Source organism: Lynx canadensis, chromosome B1 (assembly GCF_007474595.2).
Source record: "Lynx canadensis isolate LIC74 chromosome B1, mLynCan4.pri.v2, whole genome shotgun sequence".
Lineage (NCBI taxonomy): Eukaryota > Metazoa > Chordata > Mammalia > Carnivora > Felidae > Lynx > Lynx canadensis.
In genome coordinates, this window is record NC_044306.2 from 203,964,496 (window position 1) to 203,992,063 (window position 27,568).

At 55.2% G+C, this 27,568-nt stretch overlaps 2 protein-coding genes across 21 annotated transcripts in view; one reads left to right on the forward strand and one right to left on the reverse strand.

The window, feature by feature from the left end:
• Positions 1-900: 900 nt before the first annotated feature.
• MFSD10 (major facilitator superfamily domain containing 10) lies at positions 901-5,458 on the forward strand. Of its 11 annotated transcripts, XM_032593021.1 has the most exons (13): positions 913-990; positions 1,537-1,733; positions 1,844-1,940; positions 2,108-2,211; positions 2,468-2,626; positions 2,708-2,869; positions 3,111-3,219; positions 3,303-3,414; positions 3,581-3,689; positions 3,812-3,902; positions 4,026-4,073; positions 4,160-4,249; positions 4,463-5,458. In XM_032593021.1, exons 2-13 carry the CDS (start codon positions 1,560-1,562, stop codon positions 4,579-4,581), a joined length of 1,374 nt encoding a protein of 457 aa, XP_032448912.1. In that variant the 5' UTR covers positions 913-990; positions 1,537-1,559; the 3' UTR covers positions 4,582-5,458. The 11 variants fall into 11 exon arrangements, with proteins under 11 accessions (XP_030170202.1, XP_032448912.1, XP_030170195.1 ...); XM_030314335.1 differs by having other exon boundaries at positions 4,026-4,249; XM_030314337.1 differs by having other exon boundaries at positions 920-990; positions 1,533-1,733; positions 4,026-4,249.
• ADD1 (adducin 1) overlaps positions 5,325-27,568 on the reverse strand; it is an 86,983-nt gene continuing 64,739 nt past the window's right edge. For 2 of the 10 annotated variants that reach the window (XM_030314320.1, XM_030314321.1), the window contains 10 exons: positions 27,338-27,481; positions 27,133-27,231; positions 26,235-26,411; positions 21,075-21,419; positions 18,538-18,639; positions 17,785-17,874; positions 16,956-17,048; positions 12,132-12,288; positions 9,397-9,495; positions 5,325-7,139 (listed from right to left, as the gene is read on the reverse strand). In XM_030314320.1, the coding sequence (XP_030170180.1) occupies positions 6,781-7,139; positions 9,397-9,495; positions 12,132-12,288; positions 16,956-17,048; positions 17,785-17,874; positions 18,538-18,639; positions 21,075-21,419; positions 26,235-26,411; positions 27,133-27,231; positions 27,338-27,481 (1,665 nt within the window). In that variant the 3' untranslated portion in view covers positions 5,325-6,780. Of the gene's footprint in view, positions 7,140-8,698; positions 8,734-9,396; positions 9,496-12,131; positions 12,289-16,955; positions 17,049-17,784; positions 17,875-18,537; positions 18,640-21,074; positions 21,420-26,234; positions 26,412-27,132; positions 27,232-27,337; positions 27,482-27,568 lie in introns of those variants that run through there. The other 8 variants (XM_030314323.1, XM_030314327.1, XM_030314325.1 and 5 more) reach the window with 8 other exon arrangements.

A 27,568-nucleotide genomic window follows, 5' to 3' on the forward strand; every position in this document is an offset into this window, starting at 1 on the left:
GACCGGGCCGGCAACAAGCCCTAAAGCCCCAGCTTTGGATCGCGCTGTCACTCTGCTCCCCCCGACCCCCGGGCCTCTCCCCAAACCCCCTGGACGTGTAATTCTTGGAAATGTCAGGATCTGTGTATCTGGCCCAGCCCAGCCCTGCCTCTTCCTGCAGGGATTCTGGAAGAAGGGATGGAACCCAGCTAGGACCAGCCTGCCAGGGGCAGAACCGAGGGCTGCTCCGAGCCTTCTGAGACACTATTTCCAACTCGTACCTCCTGCCCCTCCCCCGTGGCCCAGCTGGGAAAAATGAACATGACCCGAACGTATCCTTTGGAGAAAGTGCTAACGGCTTTCTTCTCGGCCGGAGGTGGACTCCTTGCGCCTACTATCAGGCGGTGGGACTGCTGCTATCTTTACTTGGGAGTTTAATACGGTGTAAAGAGGGGGTAGGAGTGCCAAGTCGACAAGGGGTGGGCTGTGGACGCGCGTCAACTTGGAAGCCGAACCTCATTTCCAGAACTTCCCGTTACTTTCTGGTTCGGGTCGGCCAGTCAGACGAATCCTGGAGGGCATGCGGGTGGAGGTGGTGAGGAGGTGTGGGCGTCCGCCGACCTGGGTCAGGCTGGTGGCAGGAGAGGCCAGCGCGCTGCCGGCTGGACGCTGTGGCTCCCGCGGGTCCCCTTCCCCGGCCGCCTGTCCCGGGGTCCCGGGCTCGGCACAACGCGCAGAGCCGCCGAGACACTGGCGTGCGCGGTCACGGCGGGAACACACCCGCGCCGGCACGAGCCGGTGAGCGGCGGGAAGGCGCCCCGGCCCCTCTCGACCCGCCCGCTCTCAGCCTGCCGGCCGGAAGAGGAAGCGCGCCGGCGCCCACGTCCGGGGCGGGAGGAGGCGTGGCCGGCGCGCGCCCGCCCCCGGCAGTGTTCCCGCAGTCCATTCCGCATCCGTCCGTCTGTTCGTGTGTCCGACCGTCCGTCATCCCTGAGCGCGCGGCCGCGGCAGGTGCAAGGGGGGGCTGCTCCCGCGTCCGTGCGCGCCCCACTGCCCCGCCCAGGATGCGAGCCAGGGCGGGGTCGGGGTCCGGGATTCCGGGCGGGGCGGGTGATGGGGGAGGTCGGGGGCCGGGTTCCTGGGGGGTGGGGGCTGGGGGCCGGGATTCACGGGCACGGGGACACCGCCGGGGCTGCCCTCCGCCCGGGCCTCAGTTTCCCCAGCCACTCTGCAAGACGACCTGGGGCGGCTGCATGGAGTAGGCCGGGGCCCCGATGCCCCCAACTCGGCCCCTTGGGACGGTTGGCATCGGTGGCTGCGGTTTCTTTGCGCAACCCAGCAGCCTGACTTTCCTGCTGCCTGGCATCGGGGAGAGGGCGCACTGAGGGGCCCTTAGGGAGGCGGGCAGGCACTCCCTTTAGGGTGCTTGCTAGCTGTTAGTGGGTCGGGGGCATGGTGAGGGCTGGGGAACTCTGTTTCCTCCCCGGTCCAGGATAGGTCTCTGGCTCTGGGGTACCCAGAGGTGCCCTCATGCAGACCTGCCACACTGTCAGCCAGGCGGGATTGGAGCGGCCCCCACCATGGGCTGGGGAGCAGGAGGGAGCTGCACCCCGCGCCCACCCATCCGCCAACAGCCCTTGTCAGAGCCCCGTGTGATCACCGTGGTCTTCCTCGGCCTCCTGCTGGACCTCCTGGCCTTCACTCTGCTGTTGCCTCTGCTGCCAGGGCTGCTGGAGAGCCATGGCCGCGCCCACGTGAGCCCTCCCCCGTGTCTGGAGGCCCCCCGACTCCCACGATGGCTGCCCACTGCCCCAAAGCCCATCAGGGACTCCCCCGACCCCTGTCACACTTCCTTGTTCCCCAGGATCCCCTCTACGGCTCCTGGCAACAAGGCGTGGACTGGTTTGCCGCAGCCATCAGGATGCCAGCGGAGAAGAGGTACAACAGTGTCCTGTTTGGAGGTACGGCCCCAAGTCCCACGCTGGGGTCCTTGTCCCCACTTTCCTGCTGCTGGGCACTGTCTGCCCCCTTCCCGTGTGCAGTGTCCACTCCTGGTGGGGCCCACCCAGCATCACCAGACCCATGAGGACAGACCGAGTCGTGTAACCCAAACGTCTGTCTCTTTCAGGTCTGATAGGCTCAGTCTTCTCCTTCCTGCAGTTCCTCTTGGCACCAGTCACGGGGGCTGTCTCAGACTGTCTCGGGAGGCGCCCGGTGATGCTGCTGTCCCTGGTACGGGTGCCCACCTCTCACCCACCCGGCAGCGGCCCTCGCGGCCCCCTGGGTGTGCTGCTTTGGGTGCTGGCTCCTGTGGCTAAGGCAGGCTTTCCCAGAGCCGCTCCCTGTCCGCGGGGGGACATCGGGAACACAGACGGACCTTGAGTGCTCCAGAACAGACAGGGCCGGGTCCCAGCGGTGTTACCTGGGTCTGTCAGCCCAACTCTGGGCCCCTCCTGGCCTCAAGTGACCACACCTGTCCCGGGGACAGGCAGGTCTGGCCACCTCGTATGCCGTGTGGGCGGCCTCAAAGAGCTTCGCCGCCTTCCTGGCCTCCAGGGTGATTGGGGGCATCAGCAAGGGAAACGTCAGCCTGTCCACAGCCATCGTGGCCGACCTGGGCTCACCTTCCGCCCGCAGCCGAGGCATGGTGCGTGCGCACTACGGGGCGAGGAGGCTGGGATTCCTTGCCTGGGGTCTCCCATCCCGGCTCAGGCGGCCTTCTCCCCAGGCAGTCATTGGAGTGGCCTTCTCGCTGGCCTTCACGCTGGGCCCCATGCTTGGCGCCTTCCTGCCAGCAGAGATGGTACCCTGGCTGGCTTTGCTCTTTGCTGCCTCCGACCTGTTGTTTATTTTCTGCTTCCTGCCGGAGACGCTGCCTGCGGAGAAGCGGGTAAGGTGGGTCCCAGAACCTGCTGCCGAGCCCCAGGGCAGGGGCTCAGTTCTGTGGGCACGTGGGGCTGGCCAAGAATGCTGGGCTGGCCTCTCCTCCTGCACAGGGGCTCTTGGGGCCACAGTGCCTCCGGGGACCCCTGCCTCTTGGGCCGGGCATCTGGACCAGAGGCCAGGCCAGGTTCAGGTCGTGGCCCTCCCCAGCTGCCTGGCCGGCCTCTCCAGTCCCACCCCCTCCCCAGGCATCCTCTATCGGCCCGGGGTTCCAGGCCGCGGCAGACCTGCTCAGCCCCGTGGCCCTGCTCCGTTTCTCTGCCGTGACCCGTGGCCAGGACCCACCCGCTGGAGACGGTAAGAAGGCACCCCCATCACGAGTGCAGGACTGTCGCGTCTTCGGGCTGCTGGCCCCTACAGCCGCTCTCCGTGCTCCCCAGGGATCCGTCACCTTCGCCGCCTGGGTCTGGTGTACTTCCTCTACCTCTTCCTCTTCTCGGGTCTCGAGTTCACCCTGAGCTTCCTTGCTCATCAGCGCTTCCAGTTCAGCAGGTAGCGGCGCCAGCCTGTCTTCCCCGCTTCAGTGACGCCCACCCTGGCCCATCCCTGGGGCAGGCGCTGGCTGAGGCCCAGGAGAAGCCGTGGGCTCCCAGGCTCCGGCGTGGCTGGCGGGAGCAGGGCGGTCAGACCAAGGCACTAACGGCTCCCCCGCTCCCAGCCTGCAGCAAGGAAAGATGTTTTTCTTCATCGGCCTCACCATGGCCACCGTGCAGGGCGCCTACGCCCGGAAGATCAGCCCTGGCAGCGAGATTGCAGCGGTGAAGCGGGTACGAGGCTCCCCCGGGCGAGTGGGGGGCAGGCCCTGTCGCGAGTCCCGCCGGAAGCGGCAGGGGTGGGTCCTGAGTGCTGCCATGCCCTCCCTCCCCCCCCCCCCCCCCCCCCGTCGCAGGCCATCTTGCTGCTGGTGCCTGCCTTCCTCCTCATTGGCTGGGGGCTCACGCTGCCCGCGTTGGGCCTGGGGCTGCTGCTCTACTCCTTCGGTGAGGGGGTCCTCCCGGGGCCAGGGTGGGAACGGTAGGGAGCCGGTGGCCAGGGATCCCGGGTCACAGCCCTCCAGGCATCACCTGGAGGCTGCCTGCCACCTTCCTGGTGTCCCCTGGCAGCCGCTGCCGTCGTGGTGCCCTGCTTGTCCTCCGTGGTCGCTGACTATGGTAAGGAGCCTTTCTTTGCCCGAGGCCCCCCAGGTGGGAGGAGAACAGCAAGCACCCGACGGCTTCCTCCCCCCCCTCCCCCAAAGGCTTGCCCAGGCAGAAGGGCACGATCATGGGCACACTCCGGAGCCTGGGTGCCCTGGCCAGGGCAGTGGGACCCATGGTGGCTGCCTCAGGTAAGGGCCCTGGGATAGCATTCCAGGCACGCTTGTGCCCCTGGGAGGCAAGGCCAGGGGGAGGCCACGCCCGGCCCTGCCATCCGCCTTCCCCTGCCGCCCCGTCGGTTCCTGCCGTGGTCCTGCCATCCCCGGGGTGGAGGCGCAGCGGGGAGGGAGGGGGAGGGAGGGGGAGGGAGGGCCCGCATCACCTCTCGGGCTGTCTCTCCACAGTGTACTGGCTGGCTGGGGCCAGGGTCTGCTTCACGGTGTGCTCAGGCCTCTTCCTGCTCCCTTTCCTGCTCCTGCGCAACCTGGGGCCTCCAGCCCGCATGGCACCCAAGGCCGAGTAGTGGAGCTAGCCCCGCCCCAAGCTTGGGGGGGGGGGGGACGGGACCTCTCCCCTCCCCCTGGGGCCCAGCCCTGGCCCCTGCCAGACACTCCAGCAGCTCCGTGGTACGCGCGCCTGGGCAGTCCTGCCCGTCGTGCCGGGGGCAGGGACTCCCCAACACCTTTCAGGTTTTGTGTTCACTTTTCTCTCAGACACACGGTGTCAGCCAAGCCTCCAAATGACAAAATAAAGCAGCTATTTTATACCAAGTGCCTTTCGCCAGCACACGGCTATGCCTCACTACCCCCCACCTGGGAGACCCCCGAGCACCAGAAGCTCTTACGCCTGCACTGAGCAGAAAAGTCCAAGGCTCGTCCGGGGCCCGTGACCATTCTGCACAACAGGGAGGACAGAAAGGGTGACACAGGGCCCGCCACGATGGGAGCCCACACTCGCTAGGGCCTACGTGAGCTGTGCCCTGCACCCTGGCCACCCAGGGAGGAGGGAGCCCTGTGCTGGGCTCTTCCCATCACCATCCCACCCCTGCGCATCTGTTCGGACTGTAGGGGCGTCAGGCTCTCGGGCCCAAGAGCAGGCTGGCACCCCGGGCAAGGCGATTCTGGGTTCTAGGGGCCTTCCTGGTGCAGAGCAACAGTGTCCAATCAAGAAATAAACACTCGGGATCTCAAGACAGACTTCTGGAAGTCCTATCTTGAACCAAGGGGGGGGAAAAATGCCAAACTGCTTCCGAAATTTAGACAAGGAAACTGCTTAAAGAATTTTATTTGTGAGTAAAACACGTTACAGTGGAGGACAGAGGACCCATCCTCCCAAGCCTGTATCCATATATGCGACTAGACTTCATGTTGTAATACAAAGAGTTAAAATAAACTACAAAAGTGAAATAAAAGTCATTGCATGTGAGGGACAAAAGGAAGGGGTAAAGAGTCCGGGGTCAACTGAAGTACGGGCTGAGGGCTCAGCGCCTGGACGCCACCATGGCAACAAAGTGACACACAGGAGAAAAGCAAGTCGCCAGCAAGCTCGAAGCAGTGGTCAGCGCCATGCAGCCAGCCTCAGGTCCTGCCTTGGTGTCAGGAGCGTGGGTCCGCCCGGGGAGGAGGCCTGCCGGTGCCTGGTCAGGCTGGCACCGGGGCAGCTCCTGGAATGGGTCACCCACTGGTCCCGCTAAGCAGCTTCATGTGGTTTCCCAGGGGTCTGAGTTAAGTGAAACTTCACGATGCCGAACAAGGAGAGCAAGTCACGGCTCATAAGTGGCTGGTGTAAGCAGTGAGGGAGGGACCACTGGGTCTTGTACCTTGCGCCTTTTACTAAAACCAGGGGGTCTTCAAGGCAGAGTTAAAGGTAAGAGAAGACCCCTTCTCGGTCCAAAACGTCCCCTAGATGAGTGAGCAGAGAAAAAACTTACTAAAAAGTGGCCTGTTCGCAGTAAAAAACGTAGGGTAAATTGCAAACCTGCTGAAAAAAAATTCTAGAAAGGACTCTTCCCCTGTCTTGACGTATCTTCCCCATGACAGGAACCCAGAGACCCCAGTGAGTGAGAAATGGGGAGCCCCTGAACCTGTTTCTGGCCTCAGGGTAATCAGACCACACATAGCTTGTGCTGGGCAGACACAGGTCCCCTTTGCTGTTGGGGTTTCCGGCTCAGCCCAAACTCGCCTCTCAAAGGCTGTTATTATGCCCTGGGCCGTTGGCGGGCACGTGAGTGTTTTCACAGGACTGAGGCTTTGTGTCCACAGAGTGAGATCACTCACCCAGCAGGTAACGCCAGCAGGAAACTACAAGTCTGATTCAGTCACCCGAGACCTGGGGGTGAAGGGGAGCCTAGCACACAGCACGGGTCACCTCACAACAGAAGGAGAGAGCGGTCAAGGCCAGAGCCGGCAGGGCCTCCGACCGTCTGGCCAGGACCAGGACTTCTCACCGCCAGGGGAGGAGGGTGTCACCAAGGGGCAGACAGATGGGAGGGACGTGGATTCGTCTCCCCCAGAACCTGAGGCTGCGGGCCGGGGAGGAGGGGGGGGACCGCTGCGCACACACGCAAGGCGAGCACCGGTGGACGTGGGGGTCTGGTCAGGCCGGGAGGGGAGCTCTAGCTACATGGAGGGCTGGGCTTTTTGCATTCCACTACACGGGAAGACAGGACACGAGACGCGATCGGGGACGGTCTGGTGGCGTCAGCTGGTGCAGGACGGGGTCTTCAGGAGTCACTCCTCTTCTTGCTCTTCTTCAGAAAGGAGGGGGTGCGGAATTTCTTCTTCTTTTTGGAAGGGGACTTGCCCGGAGACCCGTCGCTGCCAGGGTCCTCGGCAGCTGGGGAGGCGGCCTCTTCAGCCGCCCGGGCGGAGGCTGGCTCGGGGCTGGCCACCAAGGGGGACCTGGTGGGGCTGGGGGGCTCGCGGGCCTCACAGAGCCCCTCCTCCTCTTCCTCCTCCTCCTCCTCCTCCAATGTCGGGAAGCCGAGCGCTTCTGAAGGCTCATCAGGGGACAGGTCGGGGAGAGTCGGCTTGAAGGTGGCAGCGTCACTGTCCTCTCTGGAGGCGGGCTCCTGCGGCAGGTCTGGCGGGTGGGGTAGGAGAGACGGGGCTGGAGAATGGCTGCCAGACCTCGGCGGGGCGGCCCCGAGGGGGGAGGGGGCAGCGCCCCGCACGGAGCCCACCTGGACGCAGGGGCTTCTACCGACACCCGACTGACACTTTAAGTGAGGTGTGCTCTACTTCAGGGCCAGGGGGAGCTCAGAGAACAAGACGTAGGCACAATCTCAGGGCTGTTTTCAGCTCCTCCTCGTGGACAGGGCGCTCACGGACAGGGCCTTGGTCCCCGGTCAGAGAGAGCGAGGTGGGCAAGTCGGGAGCATTTCAGCAGGACAGTGCTCTGCGTTAGCACTTGAACAGAGGTTGATTCTAGAACCCTAAGGGCACATTATCAGTAGTCCTGAAATTAAGCCTCAATTTCAGCCCACAACACCTGGTCTCCCCCAAGAAGAAAACCACAGAAAATCATGGTTAACTCCAGACCCCATGTATCAGCATCAAACGAAATAAAGCCATTTTAGGCTGGAGAATCAAAGAAAAGAGATGAATTATGAGGTAAGAGCTAGGGGCAAAACATCAGGCCATCTTCACAAGTTGAACGTGGAAACGTAAATAGGTACAGCATAACTGGTCTGAGGGTGTGCTTCTAGCGAAGGTCCCCATCACCAGATTTCTATACGGACTCCTCTGACATTTCCAGAGGAGTGATGTGAGCACAGGAAGGTCTGAGGACTGTGTAAGCGGTGGGCAAAATGGACATCATAACGAAGGCGGGATCTAATCCCCGAACCAGTTTTGTAGATACTTAAAAACAGCCTACAGAGTTACAAGCAACTTGCTGCTTAGACAACAGCAAACCGTCCAGTACGGAGAAATGGAGCTGAAGTCAGGAGGGGCCCCGAGCTGAGTGTCGGTGAGGTGCGGCCGGCACAGGAGGCTCCGGGCCCCAAACACTTAGCACTTTGGCTCTGGGAGGCTGGAGCTACCCTGTCCCTGCCCTTGGCCACCTTCTGTCCCAGGAAAATGAAATGTCCTTACTTGGCTAGGGCAGGAGGAGGTCGGGATTCACTCTGCAAAGCATGCAGAGGTTGCCTGTGGGTGCCTCCGGGGACTTTTCATCGTGTGGCCAATGTCACATTAAAAAACCAGTGCCAAATGTAGCTCTTCTGCCCCATCTGAGCTTAAGCAAAGACCCAAACACAAGCGACCCCCGAGCTGTCTGAACCTGGTCTAGACGTACTTCCGATCCAAACAGCGAAACCTCCCGCCCAGAGCAACCACAGGCTGATCCGGCCAACATGATCGCTGTGGAGCTTCCAAGGCCCAGGGCTCCCTGAGCAGGGCCCTCAGTCCAGGGGCCCCAGGGACAGGCTGCCACCACCCAGCTCTCCGGTGACCGAGTCCCTGCCGAGATGCCACTGCCTGGGATGGAGGAACTGGGTGTGAGAAAGGGGGAGGGGGGCCCTCTGTTTTTATTTTGAATAAACAGAAAACAAAACTGAGTAAGCAACAAAGAAGCAGGAGAATGAAGCAAAGCACAGGGGATGCTGGTTAAACAGCAGAGGGCCGGACGGGCGGTACTTACTATGGTAACAGGTACTCTTTAGCACATCCACCTCCTGCTTGTGACGCAGCCACAGGAAGAGAAAAGCACAGGGAGAGAATCTAGGCATTCAGTCACAGCCGCCGGGTTATAGAAGGATGGCTGAGCCATTCTTGTGGACAAGGAACGGGGGGGAAGGTGAGCCACAGGCTCCCAACAGGCACGGGCAGCACGACACAGACGACCGAGGGACAGACACGTGGGCCACACGCCACAGACACGCAGCGGGCAGTCCGAGAGGCCAATGGAGGCCTGCACTCGCACGGACCAATTACTACGGCAGGTCCAACGAGGTACCACAGCTCAGACACGATGGAAGACGTTTCCAGAGGAGTGATCTGAACACAGGAAGGTCTAAGGACTGTGTAAGCAGTGGGCAAAACGGACATCATAACGGAGGCGGGATCCAACCCCCGAAACCTTTCCCGCCTGGTTCTGACATCTCACTAACAATCCGTTTGTCCTTGAGTTACCAAGGCCAGCGCCAGCAAGGAGGGCCGGTTCAGAACCATGTGGTGGGTGGCTTTCCACGCAAAAGCGCTTTTTCATCACTCAGTCCCTCTACTGCACACCCGGCTGCTCTCCCCCCACGGGACAAAAACGCGAGGCCCACCCCTCCCGGCCAACGCCGGACCCCAGAAGGCCACGCGCCCTCCCACAGCGGGCAGCCAGAGCTCACCTTCCTCAAGCTTGACGGGGGTGCTGGGGGGGGTGTGGGGGGCAGCAGGGTGTTCTGGAGGACTCTTCTCCTTCTCTTCCCTGCTCTCGTCCAGAATCTCTGCAGGCAGACACACAGAGAAGCACGTGGTAAAGAGCTTCAGACGTCGTGAGCCTTCACCCTCCTCCAAGGCAGGCAGCCCCTGCCCTCCCTGCCCAGCCCATCTGGTTGCATCCAGGAGACTGGGAGGGCTCACGACCACACCGCCTTCACCTCTCCAGGACAAAGAAAGCCCACTATGACTGAGCATCTGAATTTCAGAAAGATTCAACAACTCTGGAAACAAAATTAATTTCTACCCTTAGGCCAGAGAGAATCCGCTAGAGCTGACTCTGTGGCACACCGACTGGAGGCCCCCGGCCTGTCCTCATCTGTCCTCCAGGGAGGAGCCCCTCCCCACGTCCTCACTGTCCAGCCTCCCCACTGCTGAGCTAGCAGCCCAGGGTCCCAAGCACCCTCACCCTGCTCACCTCCTCAAGGGATGGAACATGAGAATTACATGGGTTTTCATTTTCTATGTAGAACATTTTCTACCAATAATTTAAACCTGGCAGCTAATAAAGCGTATTTTTATTTTCTGAAATAAAATCACTGATAAGGACCAGAGGAAAAATTACAGGTACTAGGACCGAACGAAGATCTAGGAAATTTCAAGCCTACTTCTCATTTAGGGAAAAATACATACTAATATTATCTTAATTCCCTAAATCTCCTTATCTCACTTACACTTTTTATATTAATGCTTAGCATCACTAGGTCCCATATTTTGAACAAGCAGCTACAATCATTAGGGCCTCTGATCTCAAAGAGATGCCAACCCACCTTCCTGAAGCCCGATTTCTATAAACAAAGGCCTTCGCATCTCCTACAAGTTCCCTCAACCAGAAGAAGGTGCCAGAGCCCTGAGGCTTTCTTTCCTCCTGCCACAAGTGCTGACCTATGGCACCCAACACCTGTCCCCCGCCCCCATGCCAAGGGCCAGCAGCAGTGCCGGGCAGGGGTCTCCTGGCAGCACGTCCCCACTGGCACTCCCTCTGCTGACAGCTCTGTGGTCACAGAGCACGGACACAGCTGTCCTGTCCACTCAACTGCTGGAACGTCCCTCGTCATGGAGCCTCGTGTATGGGGAAAACTCCTGTATGTCTCGTGGTTTGACTCAAAAAAAACATCTTGAGGGGTGCCTGGGTGGCTCAGTTGATTGAGCGTCCAACTTAGGCTCCCTCAGGTCATGATCTTGCGGTTTGTGAGTTCAAGCCCCACGTCAGGCTCTGTGCTGACAGCTCAGAGCCTGGAGCGTGCTTCGGATTCTGTGTCTCCCTCTGTCTGTCCCTCCCCTGCTCATGCTCTGTCTCTCTCTGTCTCTGTCTCTCAATAATAAATAAACGTAAGAAGGAAAAAACAACATCTTGTAATCCGGGCCCCCCGACACTGGAGGGGCCCAGGGTCAGACGCATGTGTGTGCTCTGGAATCGGGGCCAGCCCACGCACCACCCCCAGGGCTCTAATCTGAGGCAGGGACTTATGGTGACAGCACAGAGAGCTCTCGGCGGGGCTGTGCGTACATGCAAGGGAGACGATCAGAGACACAGAGCTTGGTGTGACAGGAAGACTGGGCTCACTCTGATTCGATATGCACTAAGTCTTAATTTTAACGCACACCTAACAAAGTGACACAGACGGAAAACGACAGTTTTTTTGCATGACCCAAATTCCAATAGCAGCTATGTAATGTATTATTTAGTCTAAAACAAGACCAGAAAAACCTAAATCGGGGCAAATCAGAGACTCGGGAGCAGTACTCAGAGACTCAGGAGCAGTTCCCGGTCAATCCCCACAGACCCAGGGCCATGGAACATTTGTGGGACTTCCATTCCTAAAGGCAGATTCCTAGGGGGTGAGCCAAGGAGGAAGTGTGGTCCCTACAAAGACCAGGATTAGAACTTAAGGCCCTGAGGACGGCAGCATGAACCTCCTGGGCGGGGAGGGCGGGGGGACATCTGTGCCCAGGGTCTGCTGGTCTCAACCAAGGCTGCCTGGGGAAAGTGATGCAGACCCACTGGAGCCTTCCTGGTAGAGGCAGGGGGAGGCTCACCTCTGGCATTCTCAAAATTCTTGGATCTACTTTTCAAAACCTAAAGTTGAAAACAACCTGCTCCGTGAGGTTCTGGTTCTTGGAACCATTTATTTTCATTTGCTGCAAATAGTCCCATTGTATTTTACAAAAACATAAAATATGACCTCCTGCGTCAGCGAGTTACCAAGAGAAACAAAGGGCCACGCCAGCAAAGGGCCACACTCCCCACTGGGTCTGGGACCCACAGCAGGCCGCACGCTGGGCCGTGGGCCTGCCAGCACACCTGTGCAGGAAGACCCTCCAGGTTCGTGCAGGAGGAAGTTCAGCTCTCCGACATGGTCTCTTGAACAGGCACTGTGCACACTCACAAGTGTGTCTCATGGTCTAATTCCTTCGGGACTAGGAAACGTGCGCTCAGTGACGTTCTGAACTAACCAGACCCAAGCTGCTCTTTCATGCGAGTCACTGACCTTATCGCCCACCGTTAACACCTGGCACAGAGGAGCGGGCACAGCGCTTTCTCTTGCTTCGGGGACAGCCCGTGTGGCCTGCGCCAGCATGCCCAGGACTCGCCCAGGACTCGCCCAGGACTCGCCCAGGACTCGCGCACACGCATGCTCACCTCCAGGGCCCTTCTGCTTCCGCTGCACCTCCCTACGGTACTCTTCCAGCTCCCGGTCGGTGAGCGTGCTGAAGGGGTTGGGGCCCGTGGTGCTCACAATGACGTGGGGCTGGTACTCCTTCTCAATGATGGCCTTGGAAGCCGTCACCAGCTCCCCCTGCAGACAAAGAGGGACGCCCCGTCGGTGGGAGCCCTGCCAGAGGGGACTCTCCCCCATCCCGGGCAAGGCTGCAGGCGGGGCGGGGCGGGCGGGTTTCCAAGAGTGCACGCACACACACACCCACACCCACACCCACACGCACACACACATGCACGCATCCCTGAGACGGGGCCTAGGAATCGCCCTGGGCCCTGAGGCAGAGGCCGGGCTGCGGCCTCCAGTGGTAGGAGACAGAGAAACACAATTTATTTTTTTTTTTTAATTTTTTTTTTTCAACGTTTTTATTTATTTTTGGGACAGAGAGAGACAGAGCATGAATGGGGGAGGGGCAGAGAGAGAGGGAGACACAGAATCGGAAACAGGCTCCAGGCTCTGAGCCATCAGCTCAGAGCCTGACGCGGGGCTCGAACTCACGGACCGCGAGATCGTGACCTGGCTGAAGTCGGACGCTTAACCGACTGCGCCACCCAGGTGCCCCGAGAAACACAATTTAAATGCCACAAAACAAATGTACCGGGAGGAAAAAAAAATCACAGGAGAGTCCTTCAGGTTTCAGAAGCAAAAGCAATGAGGTGCAGACGGACAGCACAGAGCGGGCACCTCCAGGAGAATGCCGTCTCCACAGTGACAGGCAGGACGGAAGAGTGGACTTTTGAAGTCAACTGCCCCCCCTCACGACAGCAGAAAACGTCAAGGGTTCCGATGGTCAGGGAAGGTGTGCTCGGAGACTGACTTTACTAAGTTCACAGGTAAGTTCTGTCCTTTTGACTATGTATTTAGCTTATAACCAGCTCCCGAAAACGGATCCCAAGAAATTGTTTTAAAGTCCCAAAATATCAGTATTTGTCTGAGGAACTTGGAGAACTAGGAACATGTAGAAAAGAGAAGAAAATAGAAAGAAAGCAGCTCACAGGTCACACCCAGTCTGCAGGGAAGAGACAGACCCAGGGCAGGGCAGGGCAGGGCAGGGCAGGGGGTAGGGGGAAGGCAAGCCTCAGAGGGAGAGAGCCAGGAGGGCAGCCCTGGGCGAGTGACGTCCAGCCCACCCTCGCCTGCCCCAGCACAGCTCCGCACTCCACTGCTCAGCCTGGCTGGCCCCCAGATGCCCTGGGTTCATTCACTGAGAAAGTCAGCCAGAGCTCACACACGTGCGCATTACTTATCAGGAGCTTCCAAAAACCACCTAGGAAAGGAGAAGCCAAAATTCTGATGCCAGGCTGGTTTGCCAACACTCTCCTCAGTGAGAGGCAAACGCCAGACACAGGCCGTGCCGACCAATGTGCACGAGGGACAGAGCCAGACTGGGGCCACCTGGGCCACCTGCTACCCTGGCAAAGCCTGGGAAACCCGGATGGAGGGGTGACTGTCATCCAGAGCACCCCAGGATTGTTCTGGGACGCAGACCCAGGGAAGAGAAGGGAAGGGCCTGCTGCAATTGGCCACCTCTGCTTAGAGAGCCTGAAGAGTCAAGACAACCTGGATGGTCAAGGGGAGCCCACTTTCTGACCAAGGCTGACCCAAAGTCAACCGGCTTTTCACTCAGAAGCTGCCCTGTCTCAAGACGGGGAACCGAATCCCTCTTCTCGGTAAAGCCTGTTCCTGTGCATCGGCTTCAGGTGTGCCATCCTCGGGAGGAGCTGCTGGGCTGACAGCAGGAAGTGCTGGGTGGGGGTGTCCTGCAAGCTGGGGCACTTGACCTGCTGTACGTGCACCCCGCTAGCACTGCCAACAAAGCGACCAGGCGATACGAGGTTTGAGAGAAACGTTTAAATCCATTTAACTCAACAGTTCAGAACAAGGAATGAATAAAATATCAAGCATCAACTGCCACAGAGGCACCTGCGGCAAGCGAGGCCCTTCCCGCACGGAGACCCCGGACCCTCAAGGCACCTTGGTTCCCACCTCTGCTGGCAGGGAGCCTCCTTCCTCCAAATTCCTCAGCCAGGCGCCAAGAGGCCGCCAAGCCCCCAAGACCTGGGCTCTGACCGGAATGGAGGACAGAGGAACTGCGTTATCTGGGGGGACGGAAACAAGGCTCGGGATGCAGAGGGAAAACGGGTCCCCTGCGGGGCAGCAGCCTGGGCTGAGAAGCCAGGATGTGAAGTGGCTGCTCGTCACGCAGAGGCTCTCGCTGGTCCCCTCACTTCCAGCCACAGAACGCGGCTCTAAGCAAAACCGATGCTGCCGAGTAACGGCTTCTGCGCTTGGCTGAGGCGCCTGGTGTGGACTACAAACGTGGCTAGTGACCCGACCTCTGCAAGCATCAGGCTTTTCAGCCATAAAACCCACTCGGATTTGAACTTACATTCTTAGTGCCGGGCCACGCGCTTCTGGGCGCTCAACGCCAAGTTCACCAGGTAAGACTGCAAGGTGGGCCCAGGCACCTCCCATTTCCCCCACACAGCACCAAGTGAGAGGGACTCTGCCCAAGGACACACAGGTGCACAGAGCACAAATCCGGCAGCACTGTCGGCATGAACTTGTTCGCGCTAACGTCTAACAGCTCAGTTCACTTGCAATGACCTCCAGAAGGCGGCCAGTTACCACAGCTTCCGTGTTGGCGTGTGCAACGTGGAGTTAAGAGAGCCTTCGGCTGGGCTCAGTATTCCTTCTGGAACCAGAGCATCAGGGTGCGGCTGACAAGTTGCCGCTCCTCCTTCAGGCAGAGGACGACAGGGCCTGAGTGAACAGCCATCACCAGGGAGGGAGGGGTGGAAGCAAAGGGAAGGGCTTCCCCAGAGCCCCTACTTCCTAAGCCCCAGACACATGTTCCTCAGATTCTCAAATGGAAAGCAGGTATCTACAGATTTGCCTCATTGGGAAGAGGACATTACTAGGACACGTAACCAAGTTCTTTTTCCACTTTGTCAAAGAAAAACTCAACTTGCCACCTTGAGAGCAGGGCCACCTTGTAGAGGGAGCAATGCAGTCTGCGTTTTGAGATTCGCACGAAAGATGTGGGAGCAGCTTCAGTCAAGGTCATGGATGGAGTCGTATTCTCAACGTAAAAATGAGAAAAAAACCAAGGGTGCAAATGTGAGCAGCAGGAGGGTGTTGGAGAAAATGCAAGCTGGAACAAGAATCCAGGCACGGGAGCACCCTCTAGGCTGGGCTGGGTGCGGTTTCCCCTGCTGACCCCACCTGGATGCAGCACTCCCAGAGTGCGCTGCCCAGACTAGGGGTTGGGGCACCAGAATGGCCAGGAATCCCATTCCCAGCGACTCTGACTTCCTGGCAGGCGGGGGTGGGGGGCCACATCTACACGTGATGAAGCACTCACAGGTGATGGTGACACACACCCGAGTCTGACATGCCGGAGCAAAAACAAAAATTGGGGCTGGATGAGGAACTGGCCGAAAAAGCCCACTTGAAACACAACCAACCAGCCCACCTTCCGGAGAGCCCGAACAAGGTCAAGCAGAAGCCACCACGTGTGACCCAGTGCCAGAGAGACTGCAGAGCAATGACGGTGTCAATCAGCTCTGCCCAAGGGCTACAGGGTGGCAGCCACAGTGGAGACCCCGCATGGTAAGCAGCCCGGGCTCACGGACTCAGCACAGCTTCACGCATCGGAGAAAAGAAAATTATGAGCTAGCAAGACCACAACAGCTTAAAGCACAAAGTACTGAGACATGCAGAAAAAGGCCATCTTTCTCCCCTGCTCCGAGAAGTCCCTCCAAGAATGGCAGGTCAAAGTACATTCAAAGGATAAGGAGAAACGGACCTACTGAATTAATCCCTAAGTATGCAAAACCTCGTCACTGGTGAGGGTTGCACGCAGGATACAGAACCCCTGGTCCGAATCTCTGGCAACTGGGACATCACTACAAAGAGATGGCATCTCACTGGAGGCATAGGAATTGAAGAGACACACCCTAAAAATCTCCTCTGAACACAGGGTAAACGTCACTACGACTCAACACCGAGCAGGCAGCCGCTTTCTGCTGTCAGCACCGAGCTGTGCACACCAGCACACCTGCAGGGCCCTCACGGGGCTCCTTCCAACGGGGCAGGTTACATCACACAGACTTCCCACCTGCCGTCCACATCAACGTATGCGTGTACACAGCTTACTACTCCTGGCTTCAAATTTCCATGTCTTTTTTCCCTGTGAAACACTTTTTAAAGAATTATCTAGGATTTTTTTTTTTTTTAGGAGAAAAACTAAATATATCTCATCAACAATAGAAACTGTCCGGTTTTACTTTCCGTTCCTCTGAAATGCTGTCTTTCAATTCTACAACCTCCAATGGCCACATTCACTACGCGTGCGGTCACAGCAGAGCAAGCAAAGGTAGAAGGTTGCACAGGGAGCCACCGCTGCCCACAGGCGGCCCGTATGAGCCTTCTGCCATCGACATCTCATAAAAGGCAAACGAAACCCAAGAGCATGCACTAACCAGAGTCACGTGCAGACCCTCAGAAATGTGCCACGCATCGTGAAGAGGGGCCCTTTCTCCCCAACCTCGTGGATGCCGAGGATTATAAAAATAACCTCGTACCAGACACTCTAATTAAAGAACAGAACGGGCAGGACGGAACCTCGGTCCATCGCAGAGGCAGGGGTAACTGAGACGGTGCCCGGCAAGAGCAGACAGGTGGGGACGGGGCAGGTGGAAGGGCAGCGCGTGCCGAGAGGCGGTCAAGGACAGGGCGGTGAGTACCTTTCTACAAGACAGAGATCTAGCAGGACTAAAGGTCTGCTCTGTAAGCTCGAGCCCTTCGATTGTTTCCGTACAGTCAGAGAGGGGTGCGTCCTGCAACAGTAAACTGAGTCATCAGAGCCCGCCAGGCCCGGCTTCGAAACAGCAACTGAGAGCACAGGATGGAGCTGGCTGAGAGCATGCAGCAGAGACGGCCGTCCACGGCGGTGCAGCAGTGATGGCGGTGCACGTGCAGACAGAGGCCACAAGACCAGGACCACGGCTGCCCCAACTCAGAGCACAAACACCTACCCTGCAGGGTCGCATTTAAAGCAGCAGGTGGCAACTCAATTTTCAGAGATAACTACTTACACGATTATCTTCAATGTGCCACGAAGTACAGTGCTCTTACAGAAAGGCATGTAAATGCAGACATTTACAGGTGCCCTCTGTAACCACTTTTCCCCAAGCAGCACTTCATTGCAGAGAGCAATACACACGAGAACAGAAACGTCCGTTAAACCCACCCTCTTCTAGCATCTTCCACCGTACACTGCCAAACCAGGGCAAATCCAGGTCCCAAAGCAGGTGGCGTGAGTGCCACCCTCGCACAGGCATGCATTACATGGAGCAGGGCTGGGGAGGACACGGCCCGTGGGCATGCTTGTGCTACGTCTACAACTTTAGGAAAAGTGGGGAGCTGTTTCTCATCATGAGGATTTTTCACGGAGGTAGCTCTTGCCTAGAACACTTACCTCATAGCATCATTCTCTGCCAACTCAAGAATAATTTTGGAGTGGCCGGTCATTAGAGCCACCACCCACTACTATCAGACGCCCTGGGCTCTCACCTGGACAAGGCTCCTGTCCATCACTACACCACACAAAACCTGGGACTGGGGGCCAGCCGTCTTAATGTCCTGCAAGTTCTGCTCTCGGATCTGAGGACACAAGAAGGAGAAACACACATCAACAGAACGGAGAAGACTCGCCGCCACTTGAGTCACCCCGCATGTGCACTGGGGCCCCAGAGCCACGCGCAAGCCACACCCCTGCCCTGCCCTGCCCTGCCCCTCAGGGCCCCACATGGCCACAGTGCCTGTCTGGTGGTGCTAGTCTGGCCTGTTTAGAGGTTCACAAGTCCAAGGGGCTGGACTCTCTGCACCTTCTGGATGGCTCTGGCAAGCACCGATCTCTAACCGTACTCACTCCTCGAGGAGAAACATTCCCTACGAGCCCCTCTCACGGTGGCGCTGTGAACACTGGTGGATCTCATGTTCCATCTGACACATCAAACATTCAAAGCTCAGCGAATGAACGCTGAAACGCGGGGGCAAAGGCTGCTCTTGCCAGAAACAGGCTGTCGCTTCCGATTCTGCCCACTATGGGAGCAAGCATCTGTTCAGGAACCGGGGCCCCAGGCTGTCTGCTGCTCACACACCACGCTTGTTAGCACAGGCGCACAAGCAGTGGAAGGAGAGGGCCTCGGCTGCAGCAGTGGGAGCCCTCCGCGAGGGGCGAGCACGTGCCACCTCCGTCCCACCCGCCACCACCTCCGCCTGCACACAAGTTCCTGCCACGGGCTGACGTCAGCCAGTACGTACCTTGTTCCTCATCTCCTGGACCTCTTTGGGGTTAGTGTTCAATGGAACAAACAGGTTAGGGACAGCGGAGGTGGAGGCTCTGTGTCCATCCTCTTTAGTCCACTGTAAACGTCAAGAACAGTTGAAAAGTCAGAACTGGGACAACGGTTACGTGATGCCACAGCATCCAATCTGTCCCACGTGTCTCACACCTGGTCATGCATGAACATCACAGAGAATGAACCAATGACCACACCTCCTGTCACTGCAGCGGTGGGATCGGGGCAGGGCGTGTGCAAACAGAAACCAGTAACGGTGGAAGCCAGAGTCGTGACTGACCGGCACACGCCATCCAGAAGGCCCGGCAGAGGCTGACGACAGAGCTACGCTCTGTAATTCCCGCGGACTAGCCATGGGGGGACCCCTCAGAGCACATTGGTTCACCGCCCTGAGAGTCATCAATGCCAAAGCCGCTGGAAGCATGAGATGGCAGGGTCATGAAAAGCGATGTGATGTTGCCACCCAGGTAAAGGGAAAGACCGGACTGGGAGGCAAGAGTGGGCATCACCAAAGTTTTGCATGAAAATAAAGTACAGCAATAGAACGTGCTGCTGGCATAGCTTTTCAACCCAAGAAAATTGCTGCATGAACGTATACACAGTAGCTGCCTGGTGGGAGGGTTTGGTGATGTCGAATATTTTATATAACTTAATACTTCAGAGTGTTACAAAAATATCCCAAACTTGAAGCGCTTCATGAGTTTTTATCAGAAGGCTGTTTTAGATATCAGTGCATAGCATCAGCACACCGCGCCTTTCACATTTTGTCTTTATTTTTGGATCTCCAATCACACACGAGATTTTCAATCAAATTCTAATTCTGAGGCATGGGTGGGCACTGAACATTAAAACAAGGCCAGCAATGTTACGCCTTTGAGAGTATTTTCAGGAGGCAGTAAGACGGCTATAAACCGTAAGACTTTAAAGAAAGCAACAGACTGGCAAATGCTTATTAGCTGCTGCGGAGGGAAGTGTGGGATGGGCATGAGCTGTGAGGTACTCACTGACAATTATCTTCTCAGATAAAAATAACTCCAGCTTTTTATTAAAAATAAGTTTTAGTCAAAACATTAAAGCAATAACCTTGGAAGCGTGAACACGTTTGAAACTTGAGAACAGTTACTGTAAGTGAACATACCAACCTGGGAACACTGCATGGCATGCCCAATACTCCGGAGCAGTAGGAAACAAATTTAAGTGCTGAACAAGGTCTCCCCTTCAATGTGCACACTGACTAAAACACGCAAAGTGATTTCATATCGTTTCAAGACAATAGCAAATAAAGCTCAAAGCTGAGGCTACACATGTGCTTAGAAAAACTTCATCACGGCAACTCAGCACTATGTACGTATATCCTCAGCAGGAAGGTGGTTTTTAGGCCCACGCCCTTTAACAAGTAAAATAAATAAAAACAAAACAGCTGAAACTGGGGAGAAGAAAAGAGGGAGAGGAGGAGGAGGCGGAAGGAGAGAGGAGAGACGGGCTCCACGTGACGAGTCTGCTCAGGAGCACAGAGGCTCGCGCACCAGAACCACCTGGGGAAGACAGAACTGTCTTCTTTGGAATAAATCTACAAAGTAAGAACACTGTTATTACGGGAACAGGAGGCCCCGCATGCTTGCTCGGGGCACACCGTGTTAGGCCATCCGACCTCACGGGTCACCTGCGTGCCTGCCCCGGCCGCTCCAGGGGCCCCCTCCGTGTGGCACAGGAGCCGCTGAACTGGCAGAGGCTGGGTTACGGGGCAGTGAAGACCGGTCTTCACAGGACGTGAGCACCAAGACAGCAAAGTGTCTTTGAGGGCCGTGTCTGTGATTACGGAAACAAAGCGCGCCTCGCAGGGTCTGTCGCTGGTGCCTGCAGATGGCCTGCGCCGCACTTGGGTCATGCCACACCAGCAGGAGCCACAGGACTCACCACTACGGCCGTCTACTCACATGCAACAGTCCATGCAGAAGGTAGCTGGCTTAGAGCATTCGGAGGCTTTGGGACAGCAAGCGGGGAACGAGGCCAACAAGAAAGGACGAGGTCAGCTGGGAAAATGCCCGTGAGACACCAGGGAAAACTGCTTAAGAAAACACTGAAGCCTTTAAAGAACAGACTGCAGTCTGGCGATGACAACACTGAAATAACAGGTTATGACTGAACTACCGTTCCGTGCACGAAGCATTAGGATTCCTTGAACATAATTTGAATTAAATGTCAGCTCCAACTTTTAGATTAATATGTGTAAGTTACTTAGTATTTTCGCTACGCACAGAGTTAGGTGATGTGGGGGTTACTGAAGAAGTGCTGCGTATCTTAAGCAGTTTCAAGCAGACAGTATTACTTGAATTATAGCTAATGCATACGGCAGGTCCGGTTTGGGCTAAAGAAGGTTAAGGAGGAAGGTTTGCTCGAAATCCAGGTCAGAAAGGCTAGATTCCCAAAGCCTCCGAAGCCCCAGCTACCCAACTTGCTCTACATCATCTAACTATGAACAGTAAGGTAGGCACAGACCAAGCAGTTGGTAATACAGCTTGGCACGCAGACACCGGACGAGAGAGACTGCAGCAAGGGTTTCACGTGATCGTGTGTAATGTTCGTCCACACCTTAGTCTTCGACTTGGGACTGCTTCCGTTCTGCCCTTCCTCAGAAGCATCGTCACCCCGGCCAGAGTTCAGCCATCTTGTCTTCTCTCGCTGCTGCTTCTGAAAACTGTGTCTGAGAGGGGAGCCAGTGCCCGGATCCCCGTCACTAGCAAAGGAGTACCCTGTGACACTCGCAGGAACCTCCACATCGCTGTACTTTTTAGATTTCTCTCTCAGAGCAGGGTATCGGTAAGGGTAGCCAGTTCTGTAACCCTAGGGTCCAAAGAGAATGAAAGACCGTCAATATGCCAGATCTCACAACAGTTTCACTTTGGGGAATTGCGTGGAAATACCTACAAAAGCTGGACAGGCACACACGCGACAACTCCGCACTCCCAGATACATGCCGGCAGAGACGCACAAACATTCACCAAAATCCTGACCGCAGATCAGACAAAGCCAGCGACACCGGAATGGGCAAACTGCAGCATCCACGCAACGGACTAGGGGGCCGGATTCAGAGCAAATGCTCCATCACCAGGGGCAACACTAGGATGAACCTCACAAATGTGATGCTGAGTCAAAGAAACCAAATGCGAAAGAACACTATTCCACTCATCACTTATTAAAAGTACAAAAAGAAGCACCTGAAAGGGTACAGGGGATTCTGAGGTGCTGTTCTGTCGTCACTGCTGCTGTTGTTTTCAATAGGCTCCACGCCCAACGGGGGGCTTGAACTCATAACCCTGAGATCAAGAGTCACATGCTCTACCGACTGAGCCAGCCAGGCCCCCCCGTGCTGTTTTTTGATCTGGATACTGGTTCTACAGTGTGTTCAGTTTTTAAAAAATTTTTTAATGTTTACTTATTTTGAGAAAGAGAACGAGTGCATGTGTGTAAACGGGGGAGGGGCAGAGGGAGAGAGAATCCCAAGCAGGCTCCGCACGGTCAGCGCAGAGCCCAATATGGGGCTCGAACTCAGGAACCATGAGATCTGACCTGAGACAAAATCAAGAGTCAGACACTTAACCAACTGAGGCACTGAGGTGCCCCCAGTTTTTAAAAGTTACTAAACTGAATACTAATAAACTAAATACTTAAATGGGCTTACTTGCTGCTGTCTACAGTAAAGATCGTATTAAACAACGTACTTAATTTTTTTTCTTTTTCTTTTCTTTTTTTTTACCTTTTAAGATAAAGTTTAAATAAGATACCGTAATAATCTTTGGGGAAGGTCAAACAAGCACACCTCGTGAGACCTGGTTCTTTCTTTGAATGTAACAATCTTCGAGATTAACCTTCAATTCTGCCTCATGACCACTTACTAGACTTTAAGGCCTGAGCCCCAGTAGTTCCCACCTCTGTCATCACTGCAATAGCACTTAGCCCACGTGCTGGACCAACCTGTTTGCCAATCCCCACAGACAATCTCTCCAAGGCAAGGAGGATGTGTTCCCCATCCCTCCAACCCAGTGCATAGCAGCTGGTGGGTGTGGCAGACAGACTCTATGGTGCCCCCCCATCCCCGACCATGGTCCCCACCTGCTGTAACGCCCTCCCTCCTGGAGCGTGGGCAGGACCTGACTTGCTTCTAACCCATGAAATTTGGCAAAGGTGATGCAGGATGTACTACATAGGAGGCTGGCACCCATCTTGAGTCTTTTGTCCACTGCTAGCTCTAAAGAAGCGAGCCGCCATGACTCCTACAGCGGTAAGAAAAATGAATTCTGTCCACAGAATTCTGTCTGGAGCTCAGAAGTGGGTTCTGCCCCACTGAGCCTTCTGATGGGAACCAGTCCCGGCCACCACCTTGTGAGACCCTAGGCCAAGGACCTGCCTCAGTTTGCTCCTGACTCGCCGTTTCACGTCTGGACCGAGTCACTCACAGCACCTTCACTACCAAGGACAAGAGAATAAGGGCTGTCACATTAGAGGGGCCCCGGCCTGTGTCCTGCTTGCTGAGGTGCTTTAGAATCATTCACATTTCTCCCAATTCAGGAATTCTCTCCCTTCTGGATGCTTCTCTTCTTTGGGAGACCACTGGCACACCAACATCCCTTTACTACATTAAAAAAAGGGCGGTGACAATTCTGAAACGCAGTCCTCAGTGGTTGTTTTCCCACCACCATCCTCAAGAAGATCGGTAAATGTCTACCCTGCAATTTTTCCATTGATGAGCATGCTTTGTTGAGGAACAATAAAAGATAATGGCTCCGCTGTAAAAAAGGCTATCTTCAGAAAAATAAAGTTCTTGTTAACTCAAGTTTCCTCTCGCTGAGGGAGCCAAGTCTCCTGAGTAGTCTCCATGACTGAAGGATAAACCACCAGAACTTTGCAAAATTTTATCCTCAGAGGGTATGGTTTTATTCTTTAATCTTCCCCTTTAAATGCTGTCAAGCCAAAACTAGAGGCAATACTAGGACCTCACACCTACTGTATGGCTTATAGATACACATATGGATTCCTTCCTTCTTTGAAAAGCTAGAATTAGATCTTCATGTTTGGGAAGCAATCAGCATTTCTTCCGTGTACGTTAAAATAGTTCTTACAGGATGAGAATCTTCAACTATTATCTACCCTACTCGATTACTGGCAAACATACATGGTTAGTCAGAATGCTAAGTTAAGGGGCACCTGGATGGCTCAGTCAGTTAAGCATTCGACTCTTGGTTTCGGCTCAGGTCACAATCTCATGGTTTTGTGGGTTTGAGCCCCACACTGGGCTCTGTGCTAACAGCACGGAGCCTGATTGGTATTTCTCTCTCTCTCGCTCTCTCTCTCGTTCTCTGCCCCTTCCCTGCTCATGCTCTCTCTCAAAAATAAATAAATAAACATTAAAAAAAAAAAGAATGCTAAGTTAAAACATGGACCGTAATGATAATTATTATTTCTTACAAACTACACAGCCTTCTAATATCAAAATGACAATAACAACCTGTGCACATCAGGGACACTGAATACCAACACCCCTGCAATGAGCACTTCACTTATTCATCTTTTGTCCTTTCTCTCCCTCCTCTATCACATTAAGAGTTATTGCCTGATTTTGATTTCTCTCTCTCCACCTTCTAGAATGCGCTGAGGACACAAGACGTGGTGGGCTGGTATTCTCGATTCTTGGTCCTCTCTTCTGATTGCTACCTGACTTCCAAGTAAAGAGCAGTGAAACCAGAGCAACGGCCAGGAGGAAAGAAGAGAGGTTGTAAGACAGGGTGCCCCAGCGCTCCTTGCCTCGTGGGGCCCCTTGGGGGTATCTGCCTCCCAGTACTGACACCTGGGACACCACTGGCCCCTGCCACCTAACTCCAGCTGCTTCTTCCATGTTCTTAGTGCGCCTCACTCCTCCCCCTGCTTCCCGAGACCAGTCCTGGCCCATGCCCTGTGTCTCTGCCTCCACAGCTCTCCTTGTGCTCTGTCAGGACCCAGATCACAGATGTACGGCCACATGTGGGATCTGTTTGTCCACCTCCCTGGGTAGGTCATGAACTCCTTGTGTCCTGTTAATGGCTCCTGGCACAATAGTAGATGGTCAGTAAATGCAATCCCCCTGTACAGGGCAAATGAATTCAGAAGTTATAGAAGATTCTGCTTTCTGTGTTCACTCCCCCCTGACTAATCAAATCCAGCCCCTGAGGACACTTAGCACCCCTGAATCAGATCCATGAATTCTTTGTGTTCCAACATCTTCAAGAAAGTTAAGCTTCCCGCCTTCCGAAGCCACCCCTCCCCTGTGTGACCTGGTCCAATAGTCGGGACTCTCTCCTGCTAGGCTAAAATGCACCCCTCTGGCCCTGGAGATGCTATCTAGGGTGCCCAGCATGGCCACAGCAACACATGGGGACTCCAGTCCTCCCGGAGGCTTCTCAATCCCACACTCCTGGGACAGGTCCTTGTGTCTATACCACCTGAGGTCATGCGAAAAGATGATGGACTCTTCCGAATTCCATCTAAACAGCGTGACACCGCAGCAGGCACAGAGCCCAACGTCTCTGTGAGACAGAGTCCTACGTCTTATAACACCTAGACCTAAATATTTAAAGAATCTGCTCATACCAGACAAGTGCCTGGAAGGCATGTCCCCACCCCCTACACCTACTGTACTGTCTTCAGTCACGCACACACCTTCCTTCTCCCAACTCGGCCTACCACAATTTTACCTACTCTCCAAGATCACTTCCAAGTGCCATCCACATCAAGTTTTCTCCCTGATGCTTGCAAATGGATGAGATCCCTCACTGAACCCTCTAACACAGACCACATCCTGCTGGTAACATCAGAACATCCTTATTATGCTTAATACACCGCGTCCAGCTTCTGTGTTGTGCTAGGCTCCGTGTCCCTGCAATTTGGAGGAAGGGGTCTCCCCAACACAGTAAATCAGCAGCAAATGTCTGTGAAACATAATAATCAGGCCCCACGTAGCTAGAACTTACATTAAAACAAAAGACAAAGCACATGGCTAGCAGATGTAGAAGGCACCCCCAGATGGCTTGCTTGTGGGAGGATGGGCACCAAGCTGGCTGCTACTCTAGGAGCAAGTTACCCAGCAGCCTACTTCCTTTATTTTTAAGTTATTTTCATTTTTATTTTTGAGAGAGAGAAAGAACATGAGTGGGGGAGGTACTGAGAGAGAGAGAGAGAGAGAGAGAGAGAGAGAGAGAGAGAGAGAGAATCCTAAGTGGGCTCTACACTGTCAGCAGAGAGCCCAACTCAGCGCTCAAACTCACGAACCGGGAGATCATGACCTGAGCTGACATCAAGAGTCGGACACTCAACCGACTGAACCACCAGGCACCCCAACCCAGGAGCCTACTTCAGAGCAGGGCATTCTCTGTGTTCTTGTCCCCACATAGTCCAAGTGTGATTACCTTTAAACAACAAAAGAAGACAAGAAACCCTCACTTCTGTATTTTGCCGTGATTTAGCTTAGAAGTTATATTGCCCGGTGCTTCTTCATGATTTTTGAGGGTGAAGGCACTCAGATACTGCATGAAGACAGTTTTCACGCCATTTCACTTGCTATAAAAACACGAACGCTTCTGCTTTCAGAACAAAAGCTTTACCATCAGGTGGTAGCAACATTCTTACCAGATTATCGAGCATCCGCATCAGAGCTTCGAACTCCTGCTCACCAATCTGCCACTTGGGAGGTGAGCTGGTACCCTCCCCTGCCGGGGACCCTGGGGAACGGGACTTGGCTTTGTACTTGCCAGGATCCAGGAGGACTAAGTTGTCTGGCCCTCCTGCACTGGCCAGAGTCCGAACCTTTTCCAAAACAAGCAAACAGTAGTTTGAGTTCGTTACTGAGGGCAGAAGGATCAGACGACTACAAGAGATCACTGAAACAGAAATGTACGTTTCAAAAGAAACCAAGTCATCAGAGTGTAAGAATAAAACATGGAGGATGGACAGCAACAGACTATTCACACACAAGGTTATTTTCAGAAGCTCATCTTTAGCATGACAAAGATACTGAGCACTCATGCTTGGAGGAGAAATGGGGAAGCAGAGCACCTTTGAAGACCGTATGAGGAGCCTGGGGACTGCAGTACTGCATTGAATGTAAGTCAAGGTAACATGCAGAGTGCAGACTTGGGGTTGAGCAGACCTGGCTCAGCGGCGCTCACAGACACGGGCCAGGGGCAAGGCTCTGCCTCCCTGCACGTGCTTTTTCACAAACAGTGCTGTGAGGGGCAAGTGAAAGAACATGTAATAACATCTAGGAAGCGCCCGATGCCGGGTGCTCCGTAATGGTGGCGACTGACGTATTTGAGCAATAAAAAACTAGAAATGAAAGCCCAGTAATCATTTGTAAGTTTCAGCCAGTGAAATGGCATTTGCTCTGGTCGATTTCCAAACCCATGAGCTCATCTTTGGCAAAGAGATTACACAAAGACTCATTCCTACAAAACAAGTACCAAAACTCTATGAAAACGCTGCAAACACCCAGATAGGCTGCAGACCGAACAGAGTGGCCACCACCCACCTGGATCTCGCACGCGACCACAAGGTTGTGGATGTAGTAGAAAGCCTCCTCAACGCTCTCTCCGACGGATACGAGCCCGTGGTTCCGCAGAATAAGAACCTGAGCAAGAAACATGAAAGCCCTAAGGAACGAGGCAAGAAGACTGACACTTTAACTTTTTCTTCTTCCCTCTATAATTTAAAGACCACATTAGATGCCCACTGACCTTGCTTTTAGGCCCCAGATTTTTCTGAATTAATACTTTTTCCTCCTCATCAACCAGAATCCCATGATAATCATGATAAGCTACTTCTCCAAGGGAAAGTGCCTCCGGGGAGATCGGCAAGAGGCCACATTTCATCGCAGAGACCTAGAGAACACGCAGTCACCATGAATGAAGGGAAATCAAGGGTCACACGTTGATGACATGGCACATGCTTTCCTCAAAGAAATAAAC